The sequence below is a fragment of the Oryx dammah genome, unplaced genomic scaffold, assembly GCF_014754425.2.
Source record: "Oryx dammah isolate SB20612 unplaced genomic scaffold, SCBI_Odam_1.1 HiC_scaffold_8, whole genome shotgun sequence".
Taxonomy (NCBI): Eukaryota; Metazoa; Chordata; class Mammalia; order Artiodactyla; family Bovidae; genus Oryx; species Oryx dammah.
In genome coordinates, this window is record NW_024070192.1 from 1,573,362 (window position 1) to 1,597,635 (window position 24,274).

The 24,274-nt window shown below is 57.2% G+C and overlaps 2 protein-coding genes across 4 annotated transcripts in view; one reads left to right on the forward strand and one right to left on the reverse strand.

Moving 5' to 3' along the window:
• The window catches only part of ARSG (arylsulfatase G), a 56,081-nt gene extending 46,617 nt beyond the window's left edge, over window positions 1-9,464 (forward strand). Inside the window, exons 10-12 of one of the 3 annotated variants that reach the window (XR_005721712.1) lie at window positions 3,278-3,671; window positions 5,422-5,512; window positions 8,544-9,464. Coding sequence is in view for 2 of the 3 variants with exons in the window: in XM_040244400.1 (XP_040100334.1) it covers window positions 5,422-5,512; window positions 8,544-8,818 (366 nt within the window). In the remaining variant the exon portion in view is untranslated. Of the gene's footprint in view, window positions 1-3,277; window positions 4,140-5,421; window positions 5,513-8,543 lie in introns of those variants that run through there. The other 2 variants (XM_040244400.1, XM_040244401.1) reach the window with 2 other exon arrangements.
• Window position 9,465: 1 nt separating this feature from the next.
• WIPI1 (WD repeat domain, phosphoinositide interacting 1) overlaps window positions 9,466-24,274 on the reverse strand; it is a 28,268-nt gene continuing 13,459 nt past the window's right edge. Inside the window, exons 5-13 of the mRNA XM_040244402.1 lie at window positions 20,901-20,998; window positions 20,374-20,466; window positions 19,811-19,881; window positions 19,021-19,128; window positions 15,727-15,891; window positions 14,018-14,125; window positions 13,179-13,297; window positions 12,811-12,911; window positions 9,466-9,933 (exon numbers count right to left, since the gene is read on the reverse strand). Coding sequence (XP_040100336.1) covers window positions 9,886-9,933; window positions 12,811-12,911; window positions 13,179-13,297; window positions 14,018-14,125; window positions 15,727-15,891; window positions 19,021-19,128; window positions 19,811-19,881; window positions 20,374-20,466; window positions 20,901-20,998 — 911 coding nt within the window. The 3' untranslated portion in view covers window positions 9,466-9,885. The remainder of the gene's footprint in view (window positions 9,934-12,810; window positions 12,912-13,178; window positions 13,298-14,017; window positions 14,126-15,726; window positions 15,892-19,020; window positions 19,129-19,810; window positions 19,882-20,373; window positions 20,467-20,900; window positions 20,999-24,274) is intronic.

The window sequence follows — 24,274 nt, forward strand, 5'->3', positions numbered from 1 at the left end:
TGACTGAAAAGGTGGGTGAATGAGTGAGTGGATGGGTGGATGATGTCCTGGGGGGCGGGGCCCCTGACCTCTCCCGGCTCCTGGAGTGCTCAGCGCACACAGCCCTCCAGCCCCCAGGCCCCTCTCGGGTGTTCCCGGAAGCATTCGGTGGCTGTCTCTCTCTGTTTTACTTTTGCCAAAAGGAAGAGGAAGTGGGAGGAGGGGAGGGGGCGGGTGGGATCCGGGCCTGGCCTCCCAGTTAGGGACCTGCACATCAAAGCGTCTATTTCTGGCCTCCCCAGAGTCACAGGGAAGTGAGTCGAACGTCCTGAGGCAGTTCCTGACGGTGCCCTGCCCCTCTGCCGGTGCACCGGTCAGAGTGGGCCCTGGGCTCCTTCATGGAGGCCCGGGCTGGCCCCTGGGGCAGAACAGCTCCTCCCAGCTGGTCTGATCCCCCCCGCCCCCACCGACCCCGCTTCCCGAGCTGCAGACCCTGCCAAGCCCAGCCCTGTTCCCCGCCCCCACCCAGGACAGCTACGCAGGAAGGTGGCTTCCGCCCCTGGGCTGGGAGCTGGCGGTATGTGGCCCTGGGGGGTTGTCGACTGCGTCAGTGGAGAGATGCTCCCAAGTGTCCAGGAGGGTGACTGAGGTCACCAGGAAGCTGCGACGTTGGCTCCTCAACGCAGTCCCAGAGCCCGTGGGAGCTGGCTGCTGGGCGCGGAACTTCCGTCTGCAGCCGGCGGAGACCTCCTGCTTTCTCAGGCTGCCTCTTTCCGCAAACTCACGGGGGCCCCTCTTCAGGGCTGCATGGTGACTAACATGGGCCCCAGGGACCAGCAGGACGGCCTGATAAAAGCCACAGCGCCGTTTGGGGTTTTGTGGGGATGTGTGATGGGTGGAGACACAGCTGGAGTGGGGCTGATGGCACCCCGTGACCCAAGGGGAACAGCTACGCCTTACTGCTCACCAGGAGCTCTGCGGGAACTTTTAGGGTGTGTCTCCCGTGGGCCTGGCCCCCCCAAGGACTAGACTCCTGCAGCGTTAGTAAAGACACCTGAGAGGCCAGCACAGCTTGCTGCTGGCCCTGGATTTGGCCTTGGTCTTTTCCGAGTGTGTGGTAAGTCGCTTCAGTCGTGTCTGACTCTTTGCTCTCCCGTGGACTGTAGCCCGCCAGGTTTCTCTGTCCATGCGATTCTCCAGGCAAGAACAGCAGAGTGGGCTGCCATGCCCTCCTCCAGGGGATCGAACCTGAGTCTCTTTCGTTTCCTGGGGTGGCAGGAGGGTTCTCACCAAGGGCCCCAGCTTGGTCTTTCCTAGTCAGCCCCCAGAGAAACGATCGTAAATCCTCTCGAAGTTGCTGATGGAAGACGAGGAGGGAAACATAGGAGTGATTACAAAGATGTGCATATAGATACGTGTGTGTTTACACACACACATGCACGTGTGTATTTTTCTGTATTCAGTTCAGTTCAGTTCAGTCGCTCAGTTGTGTCCGACTCTTTTCGACCCCATGAATCGCAGCACGCCAGGCCTCCCTGTCCATCACCATCTCCCGGAGTTCACTCAGACTCACGTCCATCGAGTCCGTGATGCCATCCAGCCATCTCGTCCTCGGTCGTCCCCTTCTCCTCCTGCCCCCAATCTCTCCCAGCATCAGAGTCTTTTCCAATGAGTCAACTCTTTGCATGAGGTGGCCAAAGTACTGGAGCTTCAGCTTTAGCATCATTCCTTCCAAAGAAATCCCAGGACCGATCTCCTTCAGAATGGCCTGGTTGGATATCCTTGCAGTCCAAGGGACCCTCAAGAGTCTTCTCCAACACCACAGTTCAAACACATCAATTCTTCGGTGCTCAGCCTTCTTCACAGTCCAACTCTCACATCCATACATGACCACTGGAAAAACCATAGCCTTGACTAGATGGACCTTAGTCGGCAAAGTAATGTCTCAGCTTTTGAATATACTATCTAGGTTGGTCATAACTTTCCTTCCAAGGAGTAAGCATCTTTTAATTTCATGGCTGCAGTCACCATCTGCAGTGATTTTGGAGCCCCCAAAATAAAGTCTGACACAGTTTCTACTGTTTCCCCATCTATTTCCCATGAAGTGATGGGACCGGATGCCATGATCTTCGTTTTCTGAATGTTGAGCTTTAAGCCAACTTTTTCGCTTTCCTCTTTCACTTTCATCAAGAGGCTTTTTAGTTCCTCTTCACTTTCTGCCATAAGGGTGGTGTCATCTGCATATCTGAGGTTCTTGATATTTCTCCCGGCAATCTTGATTCCAGCTTGTGCTTCTTCCAGTCCAGCGTTTCTCATGATGTACTCTGCATATAAGTTAAATAAGCAGGGTGACAATATACAGCCTTGACGTCCTCCTTTTCCTATTTGGAACCAGTCTGTTGTTCCATGCCCAGTTCTAACTGTTGCTTCCTGACCTGCATACAGATTCCTCAAGAGGCAGGTTAGGTGGTCTGGTATTCCCATCTCTTTCAGAATTTTCCACAGTTTATTGTGATCCACACAGTCAAAGGCTTTGGCATAGTCAATAAAGCAGAAATAGATGTTTTTCTGGAACTCTCTTGGTTTTTCCATGATCCAGCGGATGTTGGCAATTCAGTAACCACTTACTGAGTATCACGTGCAAGGCCCTGTGTCAGACATTCTGGGACATCCAGTGGCACATAACAGCCTTAAAGGTTAGATTTAAACGTTTCCACCTGTTTGGAACATTCCTTAATACGCAGAATATATTCATTCACTCCCACAGCAGGCACATGTATGTTTTAATAAACACAATTTGTTCACCCTCAGCTATATTCTGGGCTTACAAGGTTCTGGTATGGATTGGTTTAGAAAACCATTCCAGTTTCAAGAAGCTTGAAGGAACCCCTAGACTGTCATCTCAAAGCTATGCAAAACGCCTCAGCCTTTGGGTGTTTCCGTTTTGCAAGCAGGTAATGGCAACGGCAAGTTGGCGAGCTGAAGCAACGTGGGGCTGTGTGCACACTGACCCCGCCCCTTGGGCCCTGCGATGAGAGCAGATGCTGGGCTGTGGGTTTTCCGGAGGAGCGGTCTCACTCGCGGACAGCCAGGGCTGTCTTGTCTGTGATGTTGAAAACCATGGCTGCTGACTCTATGCTGTGCATTCCTGCACACTGTGTCCAGGCACCGAGGGCAGCTGCAGCAGGGAGAGGGGCTGGCAGGGGGGCACACACGTCCCACTCAGGGCTTGCTTGGCTCCCAGCTGGAAGCTGGAGGTTGCGGCATCATGGCTGATCACGTCTTATCCCCGCCCCAGGCTGACATGTCCAAGCCCGAGAACTGTCAGCCAACAGAAGGCTTCCGTAGCAGCTCTGCACCTGCTCTTCCCTGACCAACCTGGGGCCGTGTGGTCACACAATGCCCAGCCATCCCTGGAGACCACACGTCGGAAAAGCAGTTAAGTCCTTAGTCTCTGGACCACTGATCACCTCTCTTAAGGAGAAGAGAGGCCCCTAGTGGTCAGAGACGCTGTCCAGAGCGGCTGGCACAGGCTGACCGCTTTTGGAGATGGGGGTCTGCGCGCCCGCACCCAAAGGGCTGGGAGCCCTCCCGGCTTTCTGAGCATGTCACCTAGGCACCGGCCTCCAGGGCTTAAAGTAAGGAAGTGCCTCCTGCTTGAAAAACGGGATCAGATAGAATAAAGCTAACAGGTAAGAAAAGCCACCAAGAAGATGCATGTGTTTGGAGAAGATAAAGTTATCTTTGAAATTCGGACTGTGTGTCCCCTGGGGAGGAAATGTCTCCAGCTGTGATTCGTGTGTAAATTCGCCAGCCTCCTTCCTCTGTTGATATAAACAAGAACGCCTTGGTCGGTCGGCTCAGAGGGGAGAGCAGGGCACGTACAGAGTTCTCCAAACCCATCCGCGGGCTTGAGGACGAGCCACCCTGCTTCCTCTTGGATTTCGGAAGAGGCGCCTGGCAACGCGAGTAAACATCCTGCCCACAGCAGTCCGCCTGTGCGGAGCTTCTGTTACTGAGAGTCACACGGTGTCAAGGATTCTAACCCACAGACCAGGGCTCCCGTCTCCTGGGTGTCTGAGTAACGCTGCAGCTCCGCTGACAATAGGTTTTCCAAGCGCCCCCCCCCCCCCCCCGCCACTTCCTGTCCTCTCCAGAAGGAAACAACACAGCCTCCTGCGGTGAGAGGCTTGGCTTCCTTGGGCTGGAAGGGGTGAGGGTTCTGAATTATGATCCTCTTCCTGTTTGGACGAGGCCTGCTGTCATCACGCCGCCAGGACTGCGGGCGCTGTCACGAGAGCTCGGAAGCGGCAGGTGTTGGGGGTGTTGGGGGTGTTGGGGGTGTTGGGGGGGGCCCACCCTTCCCGGGAACCCGTCAGGGCTGGGAAACTCAGGGGGGACAGCTGTTTACCGCTCCAACAGATGTTTCTCATTTTTTTTTTTTAGCTCCATGGAAACTTTGAATCACATAAGCGCCTTTCCAGTGATATATATTGGTCATGATTCATAGCAGGGCCGTCTCACGCTTCCAGCCCAAAGCCCCCAGCTTTCCAAGGATTGCTGGTCGTTTATTTCCTACCAGACCTTGCCCTTGGGAACCCTGAACTCCACTCTGGGTCTCTCCATTCTGGAGGGTGATTCTTTTTTCTTTTTTTTTTTGTCAGGGTAGGGGGAATCATACCCTGTGGCCTGTAGGATTTAGACCCCCACCCCACAACCCTGCCCCAGGTATCGAACCCATGCCCCTGGCATGCCCTGGCCACCTTGAAAACTGTAATTTTGGGACCGGGGGTAGTAAGTAAAATAAAATAGTTATTCTTAAAATTTTATTTTAGGGGACTCCCCTGGTGGAACAGTGGCTAAGACTCTGCTCCCAGTGCAGGGGGCCCGGGTTTGATCCCTGGTCAGGGAACTGGATCCCACATGCCCCAGCTAAGACCTGGGGCAACCAAATAGATAAATAAAAATGAAATCATAAATACTGTAAATACTGAGGTAGAGTTGGTTACAACACTGTGTTAATTTCTACTGCATAGCAAAGTGACCCAGTTATACATATGTGTACGTTATTTTCTTATTCTTCTCCACCATGGTTTATCACAGGATAATGAACATAACCCCTTGTGCTGACCGTTGAAATTCTTGATTTGGGGACATGGTTTGTCTCATCCTCATTTTGCACCAGACCCTGCAGATGACCAGGCTAGTTCTGGGCTTGGAGTCCAGCCAGACCTGTGACCCACTCGGATGAACTGACCCGGAGACGCGCCGCCCGCTTAGGCTCCCGGGAATAGGCCGTGTGGACTGGAGGCCTGTCTGCCGCGTTTGGGGCGGGGTGGGCTCGGCGGTGATGGGGAGCAGGGACCATGACAAGGACCCTCCCGCTGTCCAGGGAGGGTGTCGGGCGCTTCACCAGGAAGCCTTGTCCCCCCCCAACCCCAGGTGCTGTTCCACCCCAACAGTGGGGCTGCCGGAGAGGACGGAGCGCTTCAGACCGTCCGCCTGGAGCAGTACAAGGCCTTCTACGTCACCGGTGAGTGGGGGGGCGCCCCGCGGACCCCTGCTCAGGCCTCATGGCGAGGGTGCGTGCCCTCCTTCAGGGACGCAGCAGCATCTCAGACAGCGTCGCCCCCAGATCCAATCCCAGGGGCCCCGCCACGCCCACCAATACACAGACAAGGTCTTTCCGCTCTTCCCCGAGCTCCCCAGCCGGCTCGGAGCTGGCCCAGCGCGTCCACACTGCCCTTTCTCCCTCGAAAAAAACGCTTCACCCCATGGTTCTACTTGGGGGGCCTGTGTGACTGAATGTTAATTGGAGGCTTGGAGAGACTTTAAAGTGTAATTTGCCTGACAAGAGACTGTTTGAGAAAGTAGTTGTAGAAGATCTGTTTAGCAAACTGAGGTTTCCTGCTTCTTGGCTCACCCTGTGGGTGTCTTAAATGTTAACGTATTTTAGAAACCTGGTACTCGATCAGGGATGGTTCTTAAAAACTTCCAGTGGCTTCTTGCTTCCAACTGAATTCAAATTCCCTCCATCCTGGGTCCCTGCACGTTTTTTTTTTTTTTTCTGGCTGCAGAGCATGAGGGTCTTAGTTCCCCAACGGGGAATCAAACCCGAGCCTCTTTTAGTGGAAGCAAAGAGTCTTAACCACTGGGACACCAGGGACGTCCTGTATTTTGTTTCTGTTTTAGAAAGTTTTATTTATCTGTGGCCGTGCTGGGTCCTCACTGCGTGCTTGGTGGTTCGCAGTTGTGGCGAGCAGGGGCTGCTGTTTGTTGCGATGCTGGGCTTCTCACCGTGACAGCTTCTCTTGTTCCGGAGTGCGGGCTCTAGGGCACAGGGGCTTTGGTAACTGTGGACACGGTCTTGTTTGCCTTGCGACATGTGGGATCCTCGCGGACCAGGGACCAGACCTGCGTCCCCTGCATTGGCAGGCGGATTCTTATCCACCAGACCACCAGGGAAGCCCGTCCTGTGCTTGTCCAGTCTTAGTTTCCCAAGAGCAATGACCCTCCTTGGCCTCCAGATTAGAATCCCTCTCAGCGTTTAAGGCCACCTGGATGGCAGAATGCTTTTCATCTTCCCAGCTGGTAGGATATGGAGAACCCTGATATGTACCACATTTTACCATATGTGCCAGTTACTTAGGCACATCTTTTATTTCTCCTAGTAGTTTTAAGCCCTCTAAACTCAACGGCCAGGGGTGCTAGTGGTAAGGAACCTGCCTGCCAGTGCCGGAGACGGAAGAATCATGGGTTTGATCCTGGACCAGGAACATCCCTGGAGGAGGAAATGGCAATTCACTCCAGTATTCCTGCTGCGAGCCTTGTGGGTTACAGTCCATGGGGTTGCAAGGAGTCGGACACAACTGAGCGTCTAAGCACAAACTCAACTCTGTCAGCTCTTCAATCTTTGTCCTCTTGATGTGCCTCGCACAGAGCCTTGGATCTGGTCGCGCAGAGCCTTGGATCTGGCAGGATCTGGCAGGAACTCTAACACTGTCTGTAATGAATGAAAACCAAGACCTCTCCCCACTCCATGCAAAAAAAAAAAAAAGCCCCTTCAAATCTGGGACTTGATATGGATTCCAGTTTGATTCAGTTATTCGAGGGTAGAGCTTCCCAATGAATTATATAATAAAGAACAAACATTATTTGCGTTGAGCATGAATAAGTGACCCCAAAGGAAATGTGTCATAAAAGCAAAGCCAGCTCTTCGGAGTTCACCACTTGAGGAATATTAAAACTGCCACAGGGATGTGCGACTCTCCGAGACCTGAAATGCAAACCAGTCAGATATTTGTTATGCTTTCAGATGGGAAGCTCTAGATTACAGCCCTTACATTACTCTATCGAAGAGGTATGGTTTCTACAGGCTAAGTTAATTTCAGAAGTCATAACCCAGCCAGAAAGCCCTTGGCACCACAATGCCGGGATCATAAGACGTAATAAGACTGTTGGAAATGATCACAATCAGAAAGGAATTATGACACCCAGGGGAGGTCTGCTCTTCTCTACAGTCACCCAGCTCCCAGGAGAGTTAGCAAAGGGAGAAGGGAGATGTCAACAGATGGGTGAGGGAGCTCTGATTCCTTCTTCTCTCACCTCCCATCCTTGAAACTCTGCATCTGGATGACTTAAACCTGCTTTGTGATGAGACGAATTGACACCTGCTACATTAGACTGCTCTTGCTGCTGCTGCTGAGTCGCTTCAGTCGTGTCCGACTCTGTGCGACCCCATAGACGGCAGCTCATCAGGCTCCCCCGTCCCTGGGATTTTCCAGGCAAGAGCACTGGAGTGAGTTGCTACATTAGACTAGAGAAAGACGCGTGTGTCCTGTGATGAGGACACGCTTTTAGATTTTTCGGTGAACGAGGTTGCTGTTTAGGTATTGCCGTGTGTGAGTCTCTTCTGTGAGCCCGTGGACTTAGCCCAACAGGATTCCCAGTCCACGGGGTTCTCCAAGCAAGAGTACTGGACTGGGCTGCCACTGCCTTCTCCAGAGAATCTTCCCACCCAGGCATCAAATCCGAGTCTTCTGCATTGGAAAGGGGATTCTTTACACTGAGCCACCAGGGTAGCCCCCTCACGGCCTGTTAATTACCACCTAATCTCCTTAAGCTTGAGGAGGCTGGCTTTTATACTTTGTTAGAACTGGGGTCTGTTGAATTTTGTCCTTCAGTTCAGTTCAGTTCAGTTCAGTTCAGTTCAGTCGCTCAGTCGTGTCCGACCCTGTGACCCCATGAATCGCAGCATGCCAGGCCTCCCTGTCCTTAGGTAAATGTCTCCATCCTGGGACATAGTCTTCGCTCCTAGCATGAACATTTAAGGACTTCAGTGGAAAACACGAAGTGTTTATCAGGCCTGTCTAGCTTAATAGCATTCACACTGTGGGTTCCCCGTCCCTTCCTTGCTGAGCCCTTCAGACTTGTGTGGGTGAACTGGTCTCTCCGCTGCACGCCGGTTCTGGGCTCACTCCAGTTAGCACTTAGAATTCGTCGGGGTGCTCTGCACACCTCGGGCAGACGCTGGGTTGACGGGGTCTCTGCCCTCCCCTCCCCAGGCGGAGCCAGAGCCTGCGACGGGAGCGTCGGCCCCGAGCGGCACCACGAGCGCCCCCTCATCTTCGACCTGGAAGCTGACCGCGCGGAGGCCGCGCCCCTGGACCAGGGCGGCGCGGAGTACCGGGCGGTGCTGCCCAGGGTCGCGGCGGCCCTCGCGGGGGTCCTCGCCGACATCGCCGGCGACCGCGTCTCGCGGGCGGATTACAGCCAGGATCCTTCCGTGCGGCCCTGCTGCGACCCCCGCCGCCCCGCCTGCCGCTGCCGGGCCGCGTGAGGGACACACACGCGGTGCTTGCCCCCGCCGCGGTCCCGCGTGCTTTGAAGACAAGGCTCAGAGCTGTTTTGCAGTCACCGCTCTGCGTCCTCGTTTGAGAGCGCACCGCGCCCGCGCTGTGAGCAAAGGCAGCGAGTCAGGAGTCAGACCAGCCTCTGAACTTGGGCGATTATGTAACCGGACTCGCAGGCTGACGCTGAAGGAGACCAGGAGAGACGTGAAGATGCCTGCCTGGAACAGGACGTGACCCCGAGCAGCGCACAACACGCTGTAGTTCCTTTTTCTTTTTTTAAATGTACCCAGTTTTGCTGGTCCTTTGAACGGAGGCCCGTGCCCTCTGGCGCCTGGAGCAGCCCCGCCCCGCCTTTCCTGCGCCTGCAGGCCACCTGGGAGCTTGTGACCGTGCTGATTGCGACCAGGCAGCGGGGTGCGACCGGAGATGCTCCGCGGCCGGGAGGCTCCCCTAGGGGTGCTGGGGCAGGGTGGACCCAGACCTGACGCAGGTCTGCTCGTCTCTGAGCAGAAGAGCCACAGAAGCCTCCCCACCTCCCTCCCTCCCTTCCACAGGCAAACGTCTGTACTTTGTAGTTTTTAGGAATTCTTCCTGCTTCCTCAAACCACAAAGTAAAACTATAAAGCCTCAAAAGTGCATTGCCATGATTTTATTATTAGTGTCCTAGATGGGACTGAAAGGTCATGAATGGTTTATTCCGATCACTGCAAACACCCTTTGCCTGGCTACAACAGCCTGAGTCACATAGAAGGACTACAGTTCCGGGAGGTGTTCCTATAGGTGCATTTTAGACACAGCATACATGTTCAAAAGGATACCCTCGTTAATGTAAAATTCGGGTTGTCGATGGATACGGTTCCTTCCCGTGGACGCTGCAGCTGGGACACACTTTCCAGGGCAGGCCGTGGGTGCATGCCGGCCCCCGTGCCCACCGGCCGAGAACCACGTCCTGGGGCTTCTGCCCCCCCCCGCCGCTGCTCACTCAGCCGCCTGTCTGTTGTCCATCTTCCTCGTCTGCTCCAGAACCACCTGACCGGGGCGGCCCTGCTGCCCGTCAGGACGGTGTGGCTTTGTCCTGCTGATCTCCACGGCACGAAGTGATCTGCCGAAATCAAAACAGAGCGGCCTTACCCTTTCTGGGGGGTGCTGGCAGGTGGGTGGCATGCCGACGGGTCAGTGTCCACACGGGGCTGGTGGAGGTTCCCCATCTGTCAGTCCACAGACCGACCCTTGCGTGTGGCCACAGGGGTCACCTGTCTTCTTTAGGTGCAGAAAATACTATTTGTAAAAAATACACGTGTGTGTGCATGTTCGGTTTTCTCTGACTCTTTGCGACCCCACAGACTGCAGCCCACCAGGCCCCTCTGTCCATGGGATTCTCCAGGCAAGAACACTGGAGTGGGTTGCCATTTCCTCCCCCAGGGGATCTTTCCAACCCAGGGATCGAACCAGGTCTCCTGCATTGCAAGCCGATTTTTTTTTTTTTTTACCGTCTGAGCTACCAGGGAAGCCCAAAATATATATGCATATTGACATGTATATGTGTATTTTCCTTAAAGGCTCATCTTACTTGTAAACACAGACTGCTAAGTCACTGTGAAAAAGTGAGTAAACACCCTTGGTCCCAATTCCTTCACTCCTGCTCCCAAGAGTAAGACGAAAGTCAGAAAATACACAGGCTCGCCGAGGACGACTTGTTACCGACCCAAAGCTGCTCCCTTCCCGAACACAGCATCTTTCCGAGGGACCGGAAATGATCGGTCCTCTTTCTCTCACTGTGCTCGGAGCAGAGTAAATCCCAAGGAGGGAAGCGGGGTGGTACCCAGCCGAGTGTCAGCGTGTTTGAAGAGGAAGATCAGCAGTGACTACACAGGGCCCCTCGGGATTATCCGCGTAAACCTCCGCTCCTGTCTGTGAGCTACTAAGACGCCAGGACGTGTCAGGATCCCGGAGCGCCTTTAGGAATGTGGGTAGAGATGAGACTTCTGGGCCAGTGTTTGTAACGGGCCTGGCACTTCAGGACAGGCAGAGAGAGAAGTGTCTAGACTCTCTGGGGATGATCACAGCCAGTCCCTCTGACCCGCCCGCTCCTTGCCCGTTGCTGTGCCTGCAGCCTCAGGGCAGGGCTGGGGTCCGATGGTCCCTGCAGGTCCTCCCGCTGTCTCTGCACAATTTTGGGGGCTGCTTCAAAATCACTAGGGCCTGACGAGCATTCCAGGGAACCTCTTTCGGTGAGGGACACGCCCACTCCTGTATAAATAAGAAGCCTCGAAGCAATTGAAAGCAGCTCCCACTCATCTGGTCCTGACACGGGAGACGGGACGACTGGCTCCTCCCAGGCTCCCTGGCATGGCCTAAGCAGACAGGCCTCCCATTTTGTTGCTAATTCTCAAGCATCTCCAGTTTTTTGTTTTTTACTCCAAATGATGTATCAAATAACAGGTACACCAAATAACATGCGGTACCTTTAATTTGATACAGGTTTTCTTTGGCAAGAGATCACCTCTGAATGCCAATACCCAAGGGAATCTGGTTCTGTAAATATAAGAGGTTTCCGGGTCTGCTCTGGTTACAGTGGAGAGTCTCACAATCCAACCATCTTTTAGAGCAGCCCCAGACTTTTACAACTGCTGATGACGGGGAGGAAGGTCCCATAAGCCACTGAGTCTGACCTGCTCCGGGTTCCAAGGATGCAACTTCAGGACCCAGATGCCAAGTTTTGGGGAACAGAAAAGCTCCCTCTGTAGTGAAGAGGGGCGAGAATCCCCAAAGCAAGACAACCGCCCTACTGAGAGGCGTTGAACCAACAAATGTTTTTTAAATGCACGGTTTTAACGATGACTGCTTTCTGGCCCTGAAATGTCCGCTTCACTTGTTGGCACTGTGTGTGACGATCTATAAAAAGCCAAAAATGTCCGTCTCACGCAGCACCCCGTGGAGCCTTTTGGGAAATGACGAATGTGGCCTTTCACCCCCTGCACGAAGGGCCCATGGCAGCTTTTTGTTTTGTATTTTTTGGCCATAACATGTGGCATATGAGATCTTAATTCCTCGACCAGATATCACACCTGCACCCCTGTGTGAGAAGTGTGGAGTCTTAACCACTGGACCACCAGGGAGGCCCCCTCCCTTTCTTTCCTCTGCGTAGACTGTCCTACAGATCTATGCGAGAGAGAAGCCAGATCCACCCTCCACCCTCTTGCAAATGGAATCCACCTGCATGAAGTCAGCACTGAGAGAAAACACTGGCCCCCAAGACCTGTGCCCCAGTGGCTGCCCCTCTCTGCCTCCAGGAGGGACGGTCAGGGAGTCCCCCACGTTTAGGCCATTTCGAGATGATTCCAAGCTGACCGACCGGGCTGCTCTCTAACTAAAGCTCACAAGAGGGGCTCTCTGCTGCCCCGAACAGAAGCTTGAAGGCTCAGAACCAGGGGCACAGGCTTCTCGTCTCCCAAGACGTGAGAAGGACCCCCTGCCCAGGGCCCAGCCCAGCCTGGGGTACCCCCGCTGCCCACAGGGCTGAAGCAGGGGCCGGGGGTGGGCGAGGTCCCGGCTGACACGTGGTTCTGCAGGGTCTGTCTGTCAGAGAGGAGGGGCCGAGGGCCCAATGCTGTTAGAGCGTCCCCTTTAGCACGAGGGCGCCACCGTTCTGCTAGGACATGAGGCGCCCTGGGAAAAGGAGTTTACACGGGCAGGTTCCTCCTCTGTGAGCTGCGAAGACACAGCTAAAGAAGCGGAACTGAGGCCCAGGTCTCTGAACGGGGGAGGCCGCAAGACCGCCTGGGAGAGAACGCACCATCCTAACACGCGGGTGGGCTGGTCTGGGCGGAGGCCCACCGCTCGCTAAACCCCGCTGGCCTCCCGGGTGTCCCGCAGGATTAGGTGGTGCAGAGCACACAACGGGGAAGCGGCTCCCCCCGGGCGGAGGGGAGGCCCGTCCAGGCGCAGGGACCCAGCTCTAGGGGCGTCCGGTGCTCACAGGGGGGAACTCGTTCTCGTCGTCCAGACAAATCGGTCCCGTTGCAAACTCGTGTTCGGGAATGACCTCCCCGCGGAGCGCCCCGCCGTCCTCGGAGTAACCTGCAGAGCGGCAGTGAGGCGTGAGAGACGCTGGAGGCGCTGATCTCAGGCCTAGGTCGCGGGCCCACCCACCCGGCACAGTGACCACCCAGGCCCCGCGTGCCCGCTCACCGGGCACAGTGACCACCCAGGCCCCCCAGGCCCGCCCACCCGGCACGGTGACCACCCAGGCCACACGGGCCCGCTCACCTGGCATGGTGACCACCCAGGCCCCGCGTGCCCGCTCACCGGGCACAGTGACCACCCAGGCCCCGCGGGCCCGCTCACCCGGCACGGTGGAGGCTGCGGACGCGCTCGGTCTGGCTACCGTCGCGGCGTAAGACTGAGGTAAGGGCGGTCTGAGGTCGTTTTCTTTATTCTCTTCGCTGGTTCCTGAGCCAAGCAAGCTACCGGCAGCGATGGAGGGGGCAGGGAGAGACGAGCGGTCACCTCCCGCCCAGGACACCTCCCGAGGAAGAGCAGGGGAGGCCGGGCCTGGCCCCGGGTTCAGGCGCAGCCCCCCGTCAGTTCCCCGGACCAGCACACCCTCCGACGGCAGGGTCAGTCGAGAACGTCCCATCCCTGGTTCCGGAACCTGCGCCCACCTGTGCGCACCAGGCGAGGATGCGCAGGCCAGCTCTCCGGGGGGCCCAAGAGAGGGGCGTCCTGCCCGCAGACGGCAGCAGAGGTCTCCGTTCAGTTTGGCAAACATGTCCCAGGGACCCCGGGGAAAGAGGGGCCGGCAGGGATAGCCCGGCATGCGTGCTGCTGAGTCAACGGGAGCCCGGCGCCCAGCGGGCCCCCCGCACCCTGGCACCACCCCCGTCCCCCGGGACGCCCCCCGCGCACCAAGGGGCCCCGCACCCCGGCGCTCCCAGCATTCCGGCCCCCTTCTGCACCCCCCGCACTCCTGTGTCCCCTCCCACCATGCACACCCACACCTCACACCCGAGTGCCCTCCCGCACCCCGACCCCGCACCCTGGCGCCCCCGCACCCTGCCCCCCACACCCCAGCGGCCCCACACACTCCGCATCTCGCACCCCCAGCACCCGGGGCCCCCCCTGCTCTGGGTTCAGCGGACGCGACAGCGAGTCCTGAAAGCCCGGCTGACAACTGGCCTCTTCACCTGTGGGTCTTGATTAGGACACAGTCTCCTCCATCCTGAGGGTCCAGGTTGTAGACGTAAAGGTGCCCACTGGACGAGACGACCAGGAGCCGCGGCAGCTTCTGGATCCTGAGGGCCGAGAAGACACGCGCTGAGGTGCCGGTGCGTGTGTGGGCTCAGACGATTCCAGGGGCTGAGCCCCCCCCCGCCCCCCTCCCCAGCGCCGGGTCCCGCCCTCCACACGCCAGAGGCCTGGGGGCCGGGAGCCTGGGTTTCTGGAGCTGTCCTTGAGGTGTCTCCCACTGATCTCCCTTGAGGATGGCTCCTTGTCTTTGAATGTAATTGTGTGGATGAGGTGAAAGGTCGAACCTGAACCTGCACAGCAGGCCGAGTGGGATGCTGCCTCTGCCTTTAACAGTGAAGGAAACGGGGTGGGGGGGGTGGGGGTAAATTGGCCCCCAGCGACAGGGGCTCAGTTCAGTTCAGTTCAATTCAGTCGCTCAGTTGTGTCCGACTCTTTGCGACCCCATGAATCCAGCATGTCAGGCTTCCCTGTCCATCACCAGCTCCCGGAATTTATTCAAACTCATGTCCATCGAGTCAGTGATGCCATCCAACCATCTCATCCTCTGTCATCCCCTTCTCCTCCTGCCCCCAATCCCTCCCAGCATCAGGGTCTTTTCCAGTGAGTCAACTCTTCACATGAGGTGGCCAAAGTACTGGAGTTTCAGCTTCAGCATCAGTCCTTCCAATGAACACCCAGGACTGATCTTTAGGATGCACTGGTTGGATCTCCTTGCAGTCCAAGGGACTCTCAAGAGTCTTCTCCAGCACCTCCAGCACCACAGTTGAAAAGCATCAATTCTTCAGCGCTCAGCTTTCTTCACAGCCCAACTCTCACATCCATACATGACCACTAGAAAAACCATAGCCTTGACTACACGGACCTTTGTTGGCAAAGTAATGTCTCTGCTTTTCAATATGCTACCTAGATTGGTCATAACTTCCCTTCCAAAGAGTAAGCATCTTTTAATTTCATGGCTGTAATCACCATCTGCAGTGATTTTGGAGCCCCCCAAAATAAAGTCAGCCGCTGTTTCCCGTTTCCCCATCTATTTCCCATGAAGTGATAGGACCAGATGCCATGATCGTCGTTTTCTGAATGTTGAACTTTAAGCCCACTTTTTCACTCTCCTCTTTCACCTTCATCAAGAGGCTTTTTAGTTCCTCTTCACTTTCTGCCATAAGAGTGGTGTCGTCTGCATATCTGAGGTTATTGATGGGGCAGTTTTACAAAAATCTTTCCAATGTTCAGCTTTAACAGTCACACTTAAAAGTCTTAGATAAGATGTCTGTCCACCCCACAGGAGTTTGGATCTAGACTTTGGAACTAGAGCCTTTTTACATAAATCCGTAGAAATGGGAACCGTCTTCAAGACAGTATCACTGGAATGAGGAGTTTAAAACTTCCATGCCAGCTTGCAGCTGCCCCCGAGGAGAAGAGACCAACCAGACGGACACTGGCTGATTGGGGGGGGGTGGTTTGGATGGCAAGGTGGTGAGGTGGAGTGGAGGGGGCGGGTCTGCCTTTACTTGCCCTTCCTGGCTCCCTTCTCTCGCTTTCCCTTAAACACATTTGCATGTCTGGGGCACCGCACACTTTGGGAAATGAATCTGTGAGGGTTTCTGCCTGGCAGGGGTGGGGGTGGGGTGGGGGGGGCTGGACTTACGTGGCGAGGGTGCAGATGTTCCTGTGGCCGGAGAAGCCCAGACGCCCGGTGGCAAAGGCCCTGTCCTGGTTCATCATGTCGGACACCTGGGTGGGGAGGTAGTTGGACGCGGCCAGGAACATCTTCCCCACGTAGCCGGTCCAGGTTGAGGGCTCCTCGGGTCGGCTGGGGAGCAAGGTGAGCGAGGGTGAGACCGAGACCCCCCAGGGCCGTCCAACACCCGCGGCCTCCGCACGGGAAGGGTCTGTGCCCTGCTGTGACATCCTGCCCACGGTGGCTGGGGACGTGCCCTTCTGGCCATGCCCCGAGGGCTCGTGTGTTCTGAGGAGGAGCCCTGGCATAGCAGCTGACTGACTCCAGATGCATCAGCCTCTCTCCATTCAGGAGATGGAAACTGATGATGGCTCTGATTTTTAGGCTGCTGGGAGGGGCGCTGGGGAGATGGGGTCGGTCCCTGGCCGCTGTAACAAGCCCAGAAAAGAACAGGCCGATCTCAGAGTCAGACCTCGAGGCCAGACTGTGTGGGCAGTGAACCCCTGGGGCGAGAGGCCTGCGCGGTGTCGCGTTACTGTCCTGAGCCACCTGGGTGGGCGCCAGGATGCTCACAGGTGGGGGAGTCCACGGGGCCTGCTGCGCCCCCTGCAGCCGCCACCTGCACCCCATCCCAGGGTCTCTGCCAGACAGGAGGGTGGGGGGCGGGGCGGCTCCGTCGTGAGCTGGCAGTGGACGTGACGCACACCCACCTCCGCGCCGGGCAGGACAGACGCACACCCGGGGCAACCCACTGAGGCTGCAGGACGGACGAGAGGACGCAGGACAGACGGGGGCGGGATGAGGGGCAGACTTGGGGGGGAGACGTGGGTCGGATTGGGGGACGCAGGACAGACGGGGGCGGGGCGTGGGGCGGACTGGGCGGGGAGACGTGGGGCGGACGGGTGATGCGGGACGGATTGGGGGACGCGGGGCGGACGGGGGCGGGACGCAGGACAGACGGGGGCGGGGCATGGGGTGGAGGGGGCGTGGCATGGGGCGGACGGGGGCGGGGCGTGGGGCGGACAATGGGGACACGGACAGACAGGTGGAAGTGGCCCCAGCTCAGGGCCCTGGGGTTTGCTTCTCGCCGTCACCACCTGGACATCCCCTGGCCTCGGGGTCTCTTCCGCAGGCCCGTGTCCTCCCAGCGTCCTGGCTTCGGGGACAGGCCTGCGGTCCCTGGGGCTCCGCGCCGAGGGGCCGGGGTCTACAGAGGCCCCAGCTGCACCCGGGGCCCGCATCTGAGGCTCACGCAGCACAGACATGCGGAGAGAAGACGTGAGCGCGTCCGCGGGGGCGCCCAGCCGGGGGCCGCCGGAGCTCGGCCTGGGTGCTCCTCGGGGCGGGCGCACGGCAGGTGCTCTCTCGTAATGGGGCCTCTGGGGCTGCAGTGAGCAGGAGGCTTTGGGGGGAGTCCCAGGCTCGGCCCTGAGGCAGGTCTGACTCAGAGTCGGGGTGGGGGGCTAGTGGGAAGACAGGTCGGATGCAGAGACAGACACGCAGCGGGAGTCAGCGCCGTGGTGGACGAGGCCCAGCTAGGGAGCAGGCCCTGTGCCGCCGCTGAGCCCAGTGCGGCCCGAGAAACAGACTCTGTTTCAGGCGCCCTGACCGCTGCACGGTGCACCGCGAGCGTGAGCTGCTCGCGCCGTGAAGTCTGTGACATGGACACGCGCGCCCGGGCTGCAGCCCACCACAGGCTCTCCCCGCCCAGGGTCAGCCTCGGGCCCTGGAGGCCCAGGCAGGCGCGCGGCGCTGGAGAGGAAGCGCTCAGGCAGACCCTGGGGATGCTGCCAACTCAGATCCAGTCCCCGCAACACAGCGTGTCGCACACCTGGTTTGTTTTTCCCATGTGTGATGGTGATGCTCACGCGATCTTGCAGCCTGGTAAGAGTGCACTGGCGTGATATCTAAAAACAGCGTCCGTGCCTTCATTTAAAGCTAAAAGCTGCCTACCATCACCTGGGCCCTCTGCTGCTGCTGCGGCTAAGTCACTTCAGTCGCGTCCGACTCTGTGCGGCCCCATAGACGGCAGCCCACCAGGCTCCCCCGTCCCTGGGATTCTCCAGGCAAGAACACTGGAGTGGGTTGCCATTTCCTTCTCCAATGCATGAAAGTGAAAAGTGAAAGGGAAGTCGCTCAGTCGTGTCCGACTCCTAGCGACCCCATGGACTGCGGCCCACCAGGCTCCTCCGTCCCTGGGATTTTCCAGGCAACAGTACCAGAGTGGGGTGCCATTGCCTTCTCTGCACTTGAGCCCTCAGCGAGTCGTAAATCCTTTTGCAATCCTCACACCAAAGATCACTGACGACAGACCACCATGACAAACGGAATAATCACGCCAAAGTTTGAAATATGCTCAGGACGACTGAAATGCGACCGAGAGACAGAAAGCAGCAGACGCTGGGGGGAGACAGCCCGGGCGGCAGAGCGGCCACAAAGCTTCCGTTTTAAAAGTGCAGCAGGGGCGAAGCAGGTCCACGCTCAAGGCTCCAGCACAAGGCTGGCCTGAGCATCGCGGTATTGATAACGAGACTGGCAAACGCTTAGTTGGTTTCCCTCTGAGCCCAGCGCTACACTACAGGAAACCTGCTAGACACTTCACACGCACACACGATCGCTGTCACGTCAGGCTCTGCAGACGAGGACACGGGCGCCCAGTCACAGCAGCTCGCCTGCCTGCGGTCTCCTGCTCAGGTGAGCTTGGCTGCGGCTCAGGAGGGCAGCCCCCGAGCCCTGGGGATCACCCCGAGTCTGCCGCTGACACACTCACCACATTGGTGGAGACAGCAAGTAACACGAGCTAGTGGCCTTAGCAGAGAAGTCAGGGGGCGCTGGTCAGACCAGGACCCTGCTCCTCTCGTCCAGCAGTCCCCAGCCTTTTGGGCACCAGGGCCTGGATTTGTGGAAGACAGTTCTTCCACGGACTAAGGGTGAGGGGGTGGTTTGGGGATGATTCAAGCCCAGGTGGCACTAATGTGGGTTCGATCCCTGGGTCGGGAAGATGCCCTGGAGGAGGGCATGGCAACCCACTCCAGGATTCTGGCCTGGAGAGTCCCATGGACAGAGGAGCCTGGCAGGCTGCAGCCCATGGGGTCACGCAGAGTTGGACACGACTGAAGCGGCTTAGCCTGCATGCACGCAAGCCCATTGACTGTGCACTTTATCTCTGGTTTAACACCGCCACTGGCCTGATGGGAGGAGCCCGACCCTCGGCCCGCAGGTGGGCCCCGCTCTGGTCTCCCGGGCGTTTCCGGGTCCTACCTGTTGGCGAGATGCTCCAGCTTGAAGATGTGCACGGTCTCCGTGTTGCTGGAGGCGCAGAGGAACTGCGAGTCCATGCTGAAAGCCAGGGAGCTGATGGTCACGTACCTGCAGACACAGCCACGGGGGAGGGTGAGCCTGGGAACAAGCGAGGCGAGCAGCCTCCTGCTTGGAAGTCAGCTTCAGAAGAAAACAGACACCTAAACGTATCCCGGAGAGTCTGGGCACAGGTGGACCTCGTTGCGTTGCACTTCACTTCGTGATGGCTGCAGACTGCGATTTTTACGAACTGGGGGCTCGTGGGGCCCTGCGTGGAGCTTGTCCTCTGGGGCGGTCTTCCCCACAGCATGTGCTCCCTCTGTGCCTCTGGGTTGCGTTTCGGCCACGCTGAACACATCTTAAGCTTTTTCGTGATTATTCTATTTGTCATGGTGATCTGCCATCAGCGATCCTTGGTGTGGCAATTATGAAAGTACTGGCTCGCTGAAGGCTCACGTGACGGTCAGCATCGTTTAGCAGTGAGACATACTTTAAAATCCAGGCCTGCATCCTGGCTTTTAGGGCTTTCCAGGTGGCCCCAGCAGTAAAGAACCAGCCTGCCCGTGCAGGAGACACAAGAGACTCGGGCTCAAGCCCTGGGTCGGGAAGATGCCCTGCAGGAGGGCATGGCAACCCACTCCAGTATCGTTGCCTGGAGAATCCCATGGACAGGGGAGCCTGGTGGCCCTCAGTCCTTGGGGTCGTAGAGTCGGACACGACTGAAGCGACTAAGCACACAGTGAACACAGACCTTTTCATCCCTCTCCGGAACTCATAGAGCTTCTGCCCATCGGGAACGGAGAACACCCGGATGACGGTGCCCTGTAAGAGAGAGCAGGTGGGCATTTCTTTCTGCAGACCTGCCCCTTTGGAGGGGAGCTTGCTGGGTTGGTCTGGAGCATCTGACCCCGGAGAGAAAACACGGAGGGCTGTCCAAGAGCCGTGTAAGCTGCTCTTGGCAGGTGACTTGAACACCCTCCGTCTCCCTGTCCTCCCCACCCAAGCCCAAGGTGCTGGCTGCTCCATCCGTCTGCTCTGGCTTCCCAGAACCCCGATCTGTCTGTGAGGACGGGCACGCGGGTTCTTGGTCAGACTGTGAGGCTCTGGGCAGAGCTGCTCACGTCCTACCCGCAGAGGCCCTGGGTCTGCGGAGATGACAGATGAAGCGGCACACGCAGGGGCCCAGGGCCTCCCTCTGAAGTGAGTTCCGAGCGCTGGCACCCCGGTCTCCTCCAGCAGCTCCTTGACACCTGGGGCCCTCCGCACCCCTGGCAGAGGGGGGCCCCCAAGGACACGGCCGCGGGCAGCACTCACCTTCTCGGAGGCGCTGGCCAGCCTGGAGCCCGAGGAGTTGAAGGCGATGGCGGCCAGCGTGCCCTCGTGGGCAGCAATGGTGCAGACGGCCTTCTGTTGGCGACAGGGACGGCGGGGTCGATGACGGGGCGCGGGGTTTCCGTCCACCTCCCGCCCCTCCCCCTTCCTTCCGAGACGCCCTCCCCGCTTTGCTGGGCTCTCCGTCGCCCCGCGGGGCTGTCTGGGTTTAGGTTCTGCTTCAAGGCGGCTGCGTTTCTGTCCCTTCTCCTGCCCTCGGGGAAACAGTGACCAGCCGTGGGGCTGATGAACGTCTGGGGCCCGGCTCCGGGGAGCTCGGCGGGCAGGGGCAGCACAGGCCGCACCGCGGCCCGCAGGACACGCGTCACCCCCATCTGTCTGCCTCGTGGCGACGGGACGCATGGCGACGGGCGCAGAGCGCTTGACCGCCCCGTGCACACCCAGGGCTGCGGCCGGAGCCGCGAGCCCGCCCCTCACCCGGAGCTGACCACGCGGCCGCGCGGACTCACCAGGGAGTGTCCGTCGTAGAGCACAATCTCGCCCGTGGTCAGGCTCCCGGGATAGGCCACGTAGGAATTGGAATGGTTGATGGAGAGCGCGCACAGACCTGGCGGAGGAAGCCCAGTGAGCGGCCGGGTCCGCGGGGCCGGGCGGAGGGCCGTGCCGGGGAGAGCGGCCCCCGAACAGCTGGTTCCCCGGGGCCCGGCGCGGGCCGGGCGGAGGGCCGGGCCGGGGAGAGCGGCCCCCGAACAGCTGGTTCCCCGGGGCCCGGCGCGGGCCGGGCGGAGAGCAGGGCCCGCGGGGCGCCGTCCGCGCGCGGCAGGGCCGCAGCGCCACCTGCTGGCGAGGGAGGCGCCGCCCCGCGCACCCGGACGCGCAGTGCCTCTTCCCAAAGGGCCGCGTGAACTGAGCTCCCCGGGGAGACCGTGTCCACGCGCAGCTGAGCGGTCGGAAGGCAGAGTGCTTTCCCTGCTCTCCTCTGAACTGCGCCCCAGGGCCCCGATATGACGTCTGCCTCGCTTCCAACTCAGCCTCTGGGCCGTAGGCTCCCAACTGAAATAAAGGTTCCTACTGGGAAGGGATTTCCCACACGGCTCAGCCGTGAAGAACCCGCCTGCAGAGCAGGAGGCCGGGGTCCAGTCCCCGGGTGGGGAAGAGCCCCTGGAGCAGGAGACAGCAACCACTCCAGTGTTGTTCCCTGGAAGATCCCATGGACAGAGGAGCCTGGTGGGCGGTGGGCTACAGTCCATGGAGTCACAAAGAGTGGGACTTGACCCAGCGACGAAACAACAACAGTAACAACAGCAAAGGGGCTTTCTGCGGGGAAGGGGGGAGCCCGGGTGGTGGCAGGGTCGGCCTGTTTAGAAATTATTTCTGCGCAAAGGTCCTGCCTTGCTGAGGGGAGTGCCCCCCCAGCAGGGGAAATTCCCTGGAGGGCAGTGAACACGGTGTGTCAGCCATCCACAAAGTGAAGAAAGGGGACCTTTTGGATTTAAGATGCTTCAACGATATTTGGATGCGCAATCACACAATCGAACCACTGAATCAAACCTAAGCCATTTTTGTTTACAAGGGGATTGGAGCAGGACAAGTGGGGGAGGACCCCAAGAGCATTTAAGTAAAGGATTTTCACAACATTGGTTTCGATGAACACAGGTGTTTGTGACAGAAGTGAATTCAGAGAATCCCCAGAACCAAAAGCATCACCAGAACAGGCACCTGGAGATCAGACAAGACAGACATCTTTTTAAATAAAAAAGCTGGCTGATTCTTTGTTACAAGTGAGCCTGTTAAGTGGGTTTCTTATAAAAGCATAAGAGAAACTTTAGATTAGGCTAAAATGGACCTGACCCTCATCTGGGCAGAAGAGCAGAGGTTTAAAAAAAAAAAAAAGAAAGCAAACGTCGAGAACGGGAACCAAGGTCCTGCCAGGCTAGGGCTTTGCCAGGGACTCGACCAGCGCTGGTCCTCATCACCTGCCCCGAGGCCGTGGGAGGGACAGACTGAGGCCCGCGCCCTCTCCCGAGGCCCCCTACAGCCTGCCTGCCTGGACAGGGCCCCCCGGCCTTAGAAGAGACCACCCACACCTTCCCAGTTTTGCTCTGAGAACCCCAATGCTCCATGTTATGTTGGGAATTTGCAATCAAAATGCAATTTCCGTAACAGCTAGCCTAAGCAGGCAGAAGGTGTTCTGGCCTCAAGGAAATGGGGTGGGCAGACGGTGAGACTGGTGGCCTGTCCGGTGGATCCCTTCCCAGAGGGGCCCTTAGCAGGGAAGACGCTATGGTTGAACGGGAGCCTGAGCAATGAACCAGAGCAAAGAGTTACGATCTTACAAATGCAGCCGGTAACTGCTGAAGGGCTCTGAGCACATGGGTTAAAAAAGAAAAAAAGCAGCGTTAATCAACACCACGACGAGACGCCACTTCACACCCACTAGGACGCCTCTAATCAGAAAGACAGGCAATTGGAGCCCTTGGACACGCCGCTGGGAACGTAACGTCGCACAGAGTAGGGCTTTGGAAAACAGCTTGGCAGTTCCTGAAGAGGTTAACATAGAATGATTATATAACCCCCAGCTTCCACTCAAGAGAAATGAAAATGTACAGCCTTATAGAAACTTACACACGGATGTTTGCAGCAATGTGATTCGTCATAGTCAAAATGGGGAAGCAGGCCCAGTGTCTATCAACTGATGAATGGACAGACAGAACCTGGTATCTTCTTACAATAAAATAGTGTCAGACAGTGACAAGAAATGGAGCCCTGATTACACACAATGTGGATGAGCCCGAAGATACTGTGCTGAGCGCAGGAAGCCTGTTCGCAAAGACCAGATGCTGAACAATTGCACTGAATTCCACTTACATGGAGTGTCCAGAAATAGATAAGTCTATGGAGACAGAAAGATGGTCAGGGGCGCCTAGGACAGGGCGCAGGGGGTGACGGCCACGAGTTAACGGGTTCTGGAGGGGACTGATGAAAACGCTCCAAAGCTGACTGCAGCGATGGTTACAACTCTGTGCATGTGAAAGCTACTGAACTGTATGCTTTAAATGGGTGAGTGACGTGGCATGTGAATTATACCTCAGTGAAGCTGCTGGGAAGCTGTTCTAGGAGCGTCTGGCTGAGAGAGGCGGCAGCTGTGGGTTCAAGACCTGGTCTGCTGCCCACCGTGTGACTCAGGCTGGGCTATCTGTGCCCTTTCCAGGCTTGATTCTGACCCCTGAGATGAGTGAGTCAGGGGGCTGTGGGGATCCAGCCTTTTTTCTAGCTTTACTGTTCCAAGAACCCCAGTTCTCATTACCCTACTTCCTCCACTAAAAATATTCGAGGCCCATCTCCAGCAGGGATGCCTGGGAGGCCTCTGAGCAGAAAGACCTGGACAGACCCTTCAGAGTCTGTTTCCCTTTTTAACTGCGGTATAATTGACATAGAACATTACATGTTTCAGGAGTCCCACACGATGATCTGATATTTGTATATATTACAAAATCATCACCATGGTAAGTCCAGTTAACATCCTTCACCACACACAAACATTTTTTTTTCTGTGATGAGAACTTTGATGGTCTACTCTCTTAGTAACTTTCAAACATGTGGTGCAGGGTTATTAACTATCGTTTCCACATTGAAGGGAACACCCCCACGATTTATTTATTTTTTAACTGGAAGTTAGTATCTCTTGACCCCATTCACCAATTTCACAGCCTCCTCTCCCGAGCCTCCGGCAGCCACTAACCTGCATCTGTGAGTCTGTGTCTACGAGTCTGTCTATGAGCTCGTCTGTTTTGTTTGGAAAGTCTGCGCGGAGGTGAGATCTTATGGTATTAGTCTCCTTCTTCTGACTGAATTCACGTAGCATGATGCCCTCAAGGTCCAT